This window comes from Megascapheus bottae, chromosome 2 (assembly GCF_031878675.1).
Source record: "Megascapheus bottae isolate mThoBot1 chromosome 2, mThoBot2.hap1, whole genome shotgun sequence".
In the NCBI taxonomy this organism is placed as follows: Eukaryota; Metazoa; Chordata; class Mammalia; order Rodentia; family Geomyidae; genus Megascapheus; species Megascapheus bottae.
The window spans coordinates 1032897-1044236 of NC_143510.1; the positions used below are offsets into that span (position 1 = coordinate 1032897).

General features: G+C 50.0%; 1 protein-coding gene across 1 annotated transcript; it reads left to right on the plus strand.

Moving 5' to 3' along the window:
- Positions 1 to 2035: 2035 nt before the first annotated feature.
- On the plus strand, positions 2036 to 10502 carry Pthlh (parathyroid hormone like hormone). Its single transcript, XM_090354239.1, has 3 exons — positions 2036 to 2139; positions 7925 to 8344; positions 10066 to 10502. Exons 1-3 carry the CDS (start codon positions 2036 to 2038, stop codon positions 10073 to 10075), a joined length of 534 nt encoding a protein of 177 aa, XP_090210365.1. The 3' UTR covers positions 10076 to 10502.
- The last annotated feature ends 838 nt before the right edge of the window (positions 10503 to 11340 follow it).

The window sequence follows — 11340 nt, forward strand, 5'->3', positions numbered from 1 at the left end:
GTCAGACTGCCCAACCCCCACCCAGCCCCTAGAACATGAAGAACCTGCCAGTATAGCTTTCTAGAAGCCGGACACCCAGGCTTTCCCGTCTATTCCAGGGGCCTGCACCCCACCCGTGAGCACTGGCGCTGGGTGCTGGGGCGGAAAGCGCCTTTCTCCCGCGCGTGTGCGTGTGCGTGTGCGTGTCCGGGGCCCGAAGGGAAGCTATGGGAAGAGCCCCCTTTGTTCCCTTTGCCATGCAAACTCTGGTCACTGCGGACGTGCACCCAGGTGGACGGCGCAGGGCGAGGGCAGCGCCCCGGGTCCCACACGCCGCCCAGAGCCCGGCCTCTCCTGGGCCCCCAGCCCGGATTCCAGCACCCGGTGGAGCAGGCACGGGGGCGCACACCTGTCCTCCCAGACCCTCGGGGGCTGAGATCTGAGGACCCGAGTTCAAAGCCCGCTGGAGCACAACAGTCCTGAGGCTCTTAATTTCCAAGTAACCAGCAAAAAATAAAGAGCTGGAAGTGGAGGTGTGGTTCAGATAGTGGAGCACCAGCCTTGGACGAAAATACCAAGTGAGAGTGCAAGGCCCAGAGTTCACACGCACACCATACACACATGCACATGCATCTGTGTGCACGAATATTTACACAGTACACTGGACGCCGGGAATGCCCTCTCCCCCTTGAGTCCGGGGCGCCATCCGCCCGGCCCTCGCGCCGGACTCGGCTCTTCCCCGGTCAGAGCCAGAGGGAAGAATCCGAGAGCCCCGGGCGCCCGCGCGGGTCTGGGGCGGCTCCGGGCACACGCCGGGGGCGGCGGGGCGGCCACGGGCTGCCCGGCCGCCCCCGGCGGAGGGTCTCTGCTGCCCGGAGCATGGGGTCTCTCGTGGCCGCGATCGCAGGTCCCGGTGGGCACCGTCCGCCGGCGCGGTCTCCGCCCGGACGTCTCGGCCTCCACCCGGCCAGCCGCGGCGATCGCGGCCCCTCGCGGGCTCCGGGGTTCGGGGCTCCGCGGCGCGGGCCGGAGCTGGCGGGGCTCGCGGGACGGCGGCGGGTCCTGCCCGGAGCGCGGGTCCCGAGGCGGGCGGAGGCGCAGCGCGGCGGGCCGGCCGCGCGGGGTGGGGCCCCGGGGGAGGTGGCCAGGGCGCCCCCGGCCCGCCGACCGCCGCTTCCCCCCCTCCCCGCTCCCGGCCGCCGGCCGCGCCCGCCCCGCCCGCCCGCCCGCGCCCCGCGCTCCTCGGGCGCCACCTTGGTGCGGCTGCTCACTCGGGCGCAGGTCCGGCAGGGAGCGTGTGAACCTCTCCTCCGCCGCCCAACCTGCCGGTCGGGGACCCGGACCCGGGAGCGCCGAGAGCCCGGCGAGCGCCTGAGATCGGGGATCGGGGTGACTCGTGCGCCGCCCCGCGCGGAGCCCGCTGCCCTCGGCGCCCGGGAAAGGGCATCGCTCCGCTCCCGCGCCCAGCCGCCCGGGCTGCCCGAGGATCCCCGGCGCCCTCCTGCCGGCGCCGCCCGGGGAGCCGGGGTCGCTCCGGCCCTGCGCCGCCCGCGCCGCCCGCGAGCCGGGGCGCCCGTCCAGCCCCGCGCCCGCCGCCCGCGCCTCGCCCCGCCGGAGCCTCCTCCTCGGCGGAGCCGTCCTCCGGATCCCCGCCGCTCCAGGTACCGGCAGCCCCGGCCGGGACGCGGACCGCGGGGTCGGCGCCCCGAAAGCCGCGCGGACGCGGGGCCGGGGAGGCGCGCGGGGGCCGCGGGACCCAGGCCGGGCGCCGGGCGAGTCCTCGCCGCGCCTCGCCGTGGGGTTTTCCTGTTTGGGGGGGAGGCGGGGAGCCCCATCTTTTCTTTTATTCTTACTTTTGCTGGCTCGGGAGAAGCCCGGCTGGGACAGCCGAGTCCTGAACCAGTGAGCGCCCGGAGCTGTCGAGGAGGCTCGGCGGGACCCCGGCGCCCCTCGGCAGGCGCGGGCGGGCGGGGGCGGGGTGGGGGCGCGCGGCGCTGACGCCCGGCTCCCCCGCGTGCGTCCCGGCTCCAGGTCCCGGAGAGGAGGCGAGGAGACGATGCTGCGCACGCTGCTTCAGCGCTGGAGCGTGGCGGTGTTCCTGCTCAGCTCCTACGCCGTGCCCGCGTGCGGGCGCTCGGTGGAGGGGCTCGGCCGCCGGCTGTGAGTACCCGCGCCCCCGGGGCTCCCTTCCCTAGACGGCCGGGTGTGGGGCGGAGAGATGGGGGCCTCGAGCTTCCTCCCGGGGGAGACGGGAAGCCCCTGCTCCTTCCGCTCGGAATCCCCCGCGGGGAGCCATGCCCACCCCGAGCCTCGACGGGATGGGAGCCGGGGTCTTTGCGCCTGGATGGCCTTCTGCACCTTAGCTGGTCGTCGGGGGGAGCAAAGGCTTGACACCTACTTTCCTTATGAATGACCGGATGGGTGTAAAGCGGATCAGCCGGGCCGCATTGTATAAGGAAGGCACATTACATAAGGAAATAGGAGGAAGCTGGGCTGTGGCCGGGGCGCTGGGTCCCCCAACAAGCTGTGGGTGCACCGACCTGCCTGGAGGGGTGGCTAACGGGGCCGAGCGGGAGCCGTGGACTGGCACTGGTGGTTCTGGGAAGAGTCACTTTGACTGAGGGGATCCCATGGCCGAGCACGGCAGGGAAGCGTTCCCGGGATGCAATGACGGAGAAGCGGGCGGAGCCGGGCGCCCGGTCTTTCTTATCTGTAGCCACCTGGCCGCGCATGGACCTGCGCGATGCCGTCTTGAAGAGTCGGACTCAGCCGAGCTGTGAGCCCGGAATGGGGCTGGTGGCTCACACCTGCGACCCTGGCGTCTCAGAGGGCTGAGACCCGAGCGGCGAAGCTCAAAGCCACCGCAGGCAGAAAAGAATCAATGACCCAAAAAGCCAGACGTGGAACTGTGGCTCAAGGTGGCAGTGCTGCCCTTGAGGGGAAAAGCTAAGGGACAGAGCCGTGCCCGGAGTTCAATCCCAGTACTGGGCTCTCTCTGGCTCACTTGCCCTCCCTCTCCTTCCCTCCCCACCCCTCTCCTCTCTCTCTCTCTCTCTCTCTCTCTCTCTCTCTCTCTCTCTCTCTCTCTCTCTCTCTCTCTCTCTCTCTCTCTCTCTCTCTCACACACACACACACACAAAGAAAGAAAGAAAGAAAGAAAGAAAGAAAGAAAGAAAGAAAGAAAGAAAGAAAGAAAGAAAGAAAGGAAGAAAAGTAAGGGAAGGATGGAGGGAAGCAAAAGGAAAAGACAGAAAGAAAAAGAAAGGGAGAAAGAGAGAAAAGAAAACTTTAAGGAGAACTTTTTCACTTAATAATAAAAGTAGAAACATTCACAATTGGGTTCATGATGCTTTCTTCTAAATTCTCATGGGTATAGAAAAAACCAACTGTTTTTAAGTTGCCCTTGATTTAATATTATTATCCTTAGAGGAGAAAATCCTTGAATGAAATTATTTCAGACATGTCTGAACTTTGGTGCCCAAATGGAAATCTATTATGAAGCTCCTAAGGCAAATTGTCTAGAACATTATACTAAAAGATAAAGGGTCATTGTATTCTTCAAATCAATGTTTATACTCATGTATTTCTGTAAGTTGTCCTCAGACTTTTTGCTTTATTTCGTGACTTGTATTACAGTCAATTATTTGACACACACATCAAAATATAGACAAAGACTGAAATTTTAAAAGCACCCTAACATACTCTATTTATTTGGCTAAGAAATGCTATCTTGAAGTACTGCCAATTTTTTTCGGAGGGTACTCGAGAAATGCCTTTTCCCTTTTTTGAGAAATAATAAGGAAGCCAGGATAAATCCACACTTCTAACATATAAAAATGGTTCTAAGTTTGTCCTGAAAGCTACTTTTTTTAAAACTCTTTCCTTGTTCTACCTTGCAAAAAAAAAATAATAATAACCCACCCACATTAGAAACCCATTTAGCAGCCAGGGGCCCTGCTCTAGTTTTGATTGTGGGTGAAATAAAATATTGTAGTTAAACACTCAACATATGGTTATAAATCACCACAAAATACCCTCATCGTTCATGCTGCTCATGCAACAGAACTCATCAACAGATAGAGATTTCATCAAATTATCACAGCCAAAGGGTGTTTAAAAAAACACAAAAGCATTATTTTTGTCTCTCTGCCAAGTAACAGTAAATTCTGAGCAATACACAAAACATACATTTACTGTTACATAAAATCAGGCTAGCACTGTGTGTGTGTGTGTGTGTGTGTGTGATGGTACCGGGACTTGAACTTGGACTCTCATACTCTTCTTTAGCTGGCACTCTACCACTTGAGCCATACCTCCACATCCAGCTTTTTGGTGGTTCCTTGGGGACAGGAATCTCACAGACTTTTCTGTCGGGCTGGCTTCATCCTGGGATCCTCAGATCTCAGTCCCCTGAGCAGCAGGATTACAGGTAGATTACAGGCGTGAGCCACTGGCCTCTGGTCAGAGGTTACTTCTTTTTTTTTTTTTTTTTTAAGGAGACAGTACTGACATTGTACTTCCTATTTCATATAAAAGAGGCAATTACATGTTATGAATATTCTGGGCCACTTAGTCTACAGGATTTTATTTCCTGGGTATAGAGTTTTGACCGAGTTGGAGGGAGGCTAGAAAGAAAATGAGGTCTCTGAATGAATTTGGGCAGAGGAATAAGGCTTGGCAGACAAGTGGTTAGCTCTGGGTTTAAGTGAGAGAGGGAACCCCAGCAGACTGAGGCAAAAAATCATGTTAGCTGACTGGCTTGAGAGCCAGCCTGGGTCTCTCCCATTTAATGAAAAGCGTAACTTTCAACTGAGTCATGTGAATTGGAAGAGCTTCTGTGTGAGTCATCTCAACTCTTAAACCCTAACCCTGTCTTGTTCTTGTATCGCCCAACTTTCTCAGACTCACAGTCTTGTCTTGGGAGTTTTGCCTCAACACTCAGGGTGTTCTTTCCTGTGCAGGAAAAGAAATTTCCATGACTCTTTATTCTTTCTGTTCTTTGATAGTTCCCCACTATGGAAACTCCCTGATAAGTGTAAGTGGGGTGTGTGTGTGTGTGTGTGTGTGTGTGTGTGTATCTGTGTGTCTGTGTGCCTGTCAGTACTGGGGCTTGAATTCAGAACCTGAGCAGTCCCTTAGCTTTATTTCCCCTGCTCAAGGCTGGTGCTCTACCACTTGAGCAATGCCTCTACTTCCAGCTTTTTGCTGCTTAATTTGAGAGAAGTCTCCGGTTTGTTGGACCTGGCTAGCCTTTGACAGTCCTCAGGTCTCAGCCTCCTGAGAAGCTGGGATGACAAGCGTGAGTCCCAGGTGTCTGTGGAGATTTTATTTTAATTTGATTGACTGTAGGATTCTTTGTGTGAAATGTTTCCCTTAAATGTTTGCAGGATCTTTTTTTTCAAACAATAATGCAGACAGAGAGCTGCATTTCTTTTTCTAAATTAGGGCCCAGGTGTGTCATAAATGCTGGGTGAGCGGCCGGGCTAGTACTTTTCATATTCACAGGCGAGGTGAAAACCCAACTATTTTTTATACTCTATTTACAACTTAAATAGAGAGTTATCTAATTGAAAACCCCCTTAATTTTGAATTGATTACTCACCTCTAAAGTGTCTCCAGTTCGTACATGCCCATGAATTATCCTTATGTCAATTCATGCCTTGTTGTGGAAATAAAGAGAATATTTCTCTGCCGATGAGAAAGATAGGATTGTATTCCTGACTTTCCCCTGCAATTTCCCAGTCAGAAATTGGTGCTTCCCAGTATTTTAAAGACTGGCCATGACACCTGCGGCTCATAACTGTCATGCTAGCTACTCAGGAGGCTGAGACCTGACCTTCACCATTCAAAGGCAACCTGGGCAGGAAAAGTCCAGGAGACACTTATTTCAATTAGCCACCAAGGAATCAGAAGCTGACCTGTGGCTCATGTGGTAGAGCGCTAGCTTCAGTGAAAAAGGCACAGTGCCCATGCTCCAAGTTGGAGTGTCAGTACCAGCACATGTGCACACATGTGTGTCTACACACACACACACACACACACACACAGACACTCACCACTTTAAAGATAAAAGCCTTAAACATACTAAATAACTTTGCAGAATTGTAATCCCTTTGTGTAACTACTTTTAAATGTTTAGAAAATGTACTAATTTGGGACTGGTAGTTTGGCCTAGTGGTAGAGTGCTTGCCTAGCATGTACGAAGACCCGGGTTCGATTCCTCAGTACCACATACATAGAAAAAGCTGGAAATGGTGCTGAGGCTCAAGAGGTAGAGCTCTATCCTTGAGAAAGCTCAAGGACAGTGCTCAGGCCTCAGTTTAAGCCCCAGACTAGAATATATATATATGTACTGAGTAGCATGGCTTAATAATATTTCATTTTTTGCTTCAAAAGTCTTTATTTTCCAGTATGCTAACAATTTCTTGTAAAAGGCCGGTGGAGATCTTTGTACCTTGTAAGAGATATACTATGCTGTTTTATTTATTTTACTTATTGTGCCAGTACAGGAACTTGAACTTGGCCTGGGTACTGTCCTTTAGTTTTTTCAATCAAGTCTGGAGCTCTACAACTTGAGCCACGCCTCCAGTTTTGCCTTTTTGGTGGTTACTTGGAGAGAAGCTTCTTGTACTGAGATCCTCAGATCTCAGCCTCCTGAGTAGCTCGGAGGACAGATGTGAGCGTCTGCCTCCAGGCTCAAGATGTGCTCCTTTTCAATTGGACACAGTTGTGCCATGTGTGCTTGTTATAAAGCATGAGGAAAGAAGGATGGTTACATTCACATGAGAGGCGCCCTGGGAAAGCGTGTCTCTTGATGTGAGGAGACACAATAACTCAGCAGGTGACAATCAGGCCTCTGGGTCTATGGTGGCTTTCTCTGAGGACCAGTGCATGCCCCAGCTCTGAGGTGAGCTAGAATAGACTGCTTGCTTAATAAGCATGAGACAGAAATGCAGACATGGAGACCAGGAACTGAGGAAGAAATGAAAAAGAGTTTTTGGCTTTTTTTTTTAATGTCAAACTTTGGTAAAAGATTTCATTGCTTATGAAATAGGCAATTACATAATTCTAGCCTTCAAAAATGCTATTAGAGGGGGCCAGGAGTTTGGCCTAATGGTAGGTAAGAGTGCTTGCCTAGCATGCCCGAAGACCTGGGTTCAATTCCTCAGTATCACATACATAGAAAAAGCCAGAAGTGGTGCTGTGGCTCAAGTGGTAGAGCTCTAGCCTTGAGAAAACCCAAGGACAGTGCTCAGGCCCTGAGTTCAAGCCCCAGGACTGGCAAAATAATGCCATTAGATGATAGATTGTACTCAAACCTCCAAATTGCAGGTTATTAAACATTTCCAGAATACTATTGCCAGAGTAAGTGAATTTTCATCTCGTCACACGTGGCTCCCTCAAAAACAAAGAAAAGCTGCTCTCACCCGATAGAAACCAGGCTCCTGCTAGACTCCTTTCCAGTGCTGTGTGTGTGTGTGTGTGTGTGTGTGTGTGTGTGTGTGTCTGTGTGCCAGTACTGGAACCTGAACTCAGGGCCTTGCACTTCCACTGGGCTTTTCTTGCTTCAGGCTAGCACTTTACCACTTGAGCCCCAACTCCACTTCTGGCTTTTTACTGGTCCATTTGGACTTGAGCGTCTCACAGACTTTCCTGCCTGCGCTGGCTGTGATTACAGGGGTGAGCCACCAGCACCCGGCTACCTTTGGGCTTTAGGCTGAACTCATTAGAGTCTCACAGGCTTTTCTGCCTAAGATTACTTCAAACCTCCAACTTTGATCCTCAGGTCTCAGCCTCCTGAGTGGCTGGGATTGCAGGGGATGAGCCACTGATACCCAGGAAACCTTAGCAATGACTGCCCAGCTAGCACCTCCAAAGGGTCATGGGCCAGCTGCCCCCTGTCTCCACATTGTGCCAGGCTGACGTGTTCTAATTGTCATCACAGCAAGCGGGCGGTGTCGGAGCATCAGCTTCTTCATGACAAAGGCAAGTCCATCCAGGACTTGAGACGCCGCTTCTTCCTCCACCATCTCATTGCTGAGATCCACACAGCCGAAATCAGAGCCACTTCAGAAGTGTCCCCCAATTCCAAGCCTCCCCCAAACACCAAAAACCACCCAGTCCAACTTGGAGCCAGTGAAGAGGGCAGGTATCTAACTCAGGAAACCAACAAGGTGGAGCCTTTCAAGGAACAGCCCCTCAAGGCCCCTGGGAAGAAGAAGAAAGCCAAGCCTGGCAAGCGCAAAGAACAGGAGAAGAAGAAGAGGAGAACTCGATCGTCTGACCTGGAAGCCCCCAGCAGGGAGTTAGACAAGGGGGCCCACCAGGCTTATCTCTCAGCCACCTGGCTGGGGCTCCATTCAAGGTAACCGATCTCCTCCGGGCCTGCTTTTACCTTGATCCACTACTGGCTATCCAATCTCCCCTCTGCCTTGCCTCCGCCTTTCTTTCTGAGTCTCCATCCACTACTATGCCACTGAAAAGCAGACAGACTTCAAGACTGGCCTGGGGTTGGAAGCTCATGCCTGGAAGCTCAGCTACTCACAAGGCTGAGATTGGAGGATGGCAGTTCAAAGCCAGCCAGGGCAGTAAAACCCTGAGACTCTTATCTCCAATAAACTATTCAGAAAAAGCCAGAAATGACAAATGGTAGAGGGCTAGCCTTGAGTGCAAAGAAGCTCAGGGACAGAGCCCAGGCCCTGAGTTCAAGCCCCAGGATTGGGCGGGTGGAAGGAGGGTGGGTTCTGGGGTTTGCTTTGTTGGAGATCTTCCTACTTTATACCTCCGTATAGCTGGCACGACTATTTGAACCACCCTACTCAGCTTTTCATAGGTTGAGATGGGGTCGCAAGAACTTTGTGCCCAGTTTGGACTCAAAATGGCATTCTCTTGTTCTGTCTCTGCCTCCCTAGCAGCGAGGGGGACAGGCAAGAGCCACTGGGACTGGCACAGGAAGTTATTTTTAAACGTACGTTCTAAATATGATTTAATTTTTAATTCGATTTAACTCTGGCTTTCACCAGCTTGTGAAAAATGAATCGTTTCTGAATAGTTTTAAGTATTGGTTTGAGAAATGTTAAGGTTTTCTCATGTATCTATTTGTCCATTAGCAAGCTGACATAATTTTTCCAGAGGAATGCAGTAGAAATAAAACTTGTTTTATTCACACTTAAGTGGTCGATTAGCCTTAGTTCACAGATCAAATAGTAATAAAAACAAATTTAAAAACCTCCTAGCCAGACACTGGTGGCTTATGCCTGTAATCCTAACTCCTACAAGGCTCACATCTAAGAATCATGGTTTGAAGCCAGCCCAGGCAGACAAACACGAGAGACTTTTATATGCAGTTAACAGAACAAACCTGCAAGTGGAAGAGTGGCTAAAGCGGTAGAGTGCCAGCCTTAAGTGGAGAAAGCTAAGCAACATAGTAAGGCCCTGAGTTCAAGGCCCAGTACCAGCAGCAAAGGAACTATACATATGTATGTGTTTATTTTTGGGTATGTATTCCCATATATACATGTATATTGTATACACATATGTTTATGTATGTGTATATACATTTATTTATTTATATGTATATATATTTGTGTCTAGACATGGTGAAAACAATTAAAATATATTTTCCTAGTCCAGTAACTTATTTCCCTTTTCTTTCTCTTTGAGAAAACAATGGTTCAAAACACTATTTCTTCCCATTTTTATTCTTAAACTCAGTTAATGGATACCATTTAGTACAAATACAGTGAGTAACTTACGGAGTTATTTTGTTTCTTGGGTCAGTACTGGGACTTGAACTCAGAGCCTGCACACTGCCTTTTAGGCTTTTCCCTCAAGGTTCTACCATTTGAGTCACACCTCCACTTCCAGCTTCGAAAGAGTTAATGAGAGGTGAATTTTCTCAGATCTGCCTGCCTAGTCTTCTAAACAAGGCTTCCAACCATGACCCCACAGCTCAGCTGCTTGAGTAGCTGAGATTATAGATGTGAGCCACCACCCCCAACGATATGGTTTTTATTTTGTATCTTCCCATTTCGAAGGAAAAGTAACCTGTTTTTTCCCTCTTCTTCCCCTTCCTTCTCTTCATAGGACATATTGAAAATTTCAGCAAAAAAACTTCCAAGGACGAATTACAAGATTTTGTAATAGATAACATATGAAAAGTATTAGAAATATTTATTATCTGTAAATACTGTAAATGCGTTAGAATAAAACCATCATCTCCATTACTGCTCCATGAAACTGCACATTGGCCATTGTGAATATTTTATTTTTGCCAAGACTAATCCAATTATTGTTATCACATTTACCATAATTTATTTTGTCAACTGATGTATTTATTTTGTAAAGGTATCTTGGTGCTGCTGAATTTCTATATTTTTTGTAACATAATGCACTTTAGATATACATATCAAGTATTGATAAATGACACAATGAAGTGTCTCTATTTTGTGGTTGATTTTAATGAATGCCTAAAGATAATTATCCAAACTGATTTTCCCCTGTGCATGTAAAAATAGCAGTATTTTAAATTTGTAAAGAATGCCTAATAAAATATAACCTAATTACACTATAACTCAGTGTATTCTATTCTTGAAATTTTCTACCAGAGGGAACACAGCATACTTGATTTTTTTAAACTTTTTTTTTTGAATACAGCCCTGAAGCATTTATGATACAGCTTCCAACATTTCAACAATAACTTTTTGTTAGAAATTCTTTTTCTTTCCTTTCTTTCTATTTTTTTGCCAGTCCTGGGGCTTGAACACAGGGCCTGAGCACTGTCCTTGGGCTTTCTCAAGGCTAGAGCTCTACCACTTGAGCCATAGCACCACTTCTGGCTTTTTCTATGTATGTGGTACTGAGCAATTGAACCCAGATCTTTCTGCCAGTTTTTTTTTTTGCCTGTTTTGGGGCTTGAACTCTGGGCCTGAGCTCTGTCCATGAGCTCTTCACTCTACCACTTGAGCCAAGGCATCACTTCCAGTGTTTTCTGGTGGTTGGTTCGTCGGAGATAGAGTTTCATGGACTTTTTGTGCCCAGGCTGACACTGAACCACTATCCTCAGCTCTCAGCTCCTGAGTGGCTAGGATTACAGCGGTGAACCCCCCGCACAGCCAGGCACTGGTAACTCATGCCTAGAATCCTAGCTACTCAGGCAGCTGAGATCTGAGCATCACAATTCAGATCCAACAAGAACAGGCAAGTCTGTGGGACTCTGATCTCCAATTAACCAGCAAAAAAAATAGAGCTGCAGCTCAAGTGGTAGAGTCTTGCACAAAATTCTCAAAGACATCTTTAAGGCCCTGAGTTCAAGCTCCAGGACCAGCACCAAAAATAGATAGATAGATAGATAGATAGATA

What these genes read in the sequence shown, in the direction of transcription:
- Pthlh (XM_090354239.1), top strand. Translation starts at nt 2,036, where the DNA reads ATGCTGCGCACGCTGCTTCAGCGCTGGAGCGTGGCGGTGTTCCTGCTC. An exon ending in GAGGGGCTCGGCCGCCGGCT is followed by an intron (nt 2,140 to 7,924) that starts GTGAGTACCCGC and finishes TTGTCATCACAG; the next exon opens with CAAGCGGGCGGTGTCGGAGC.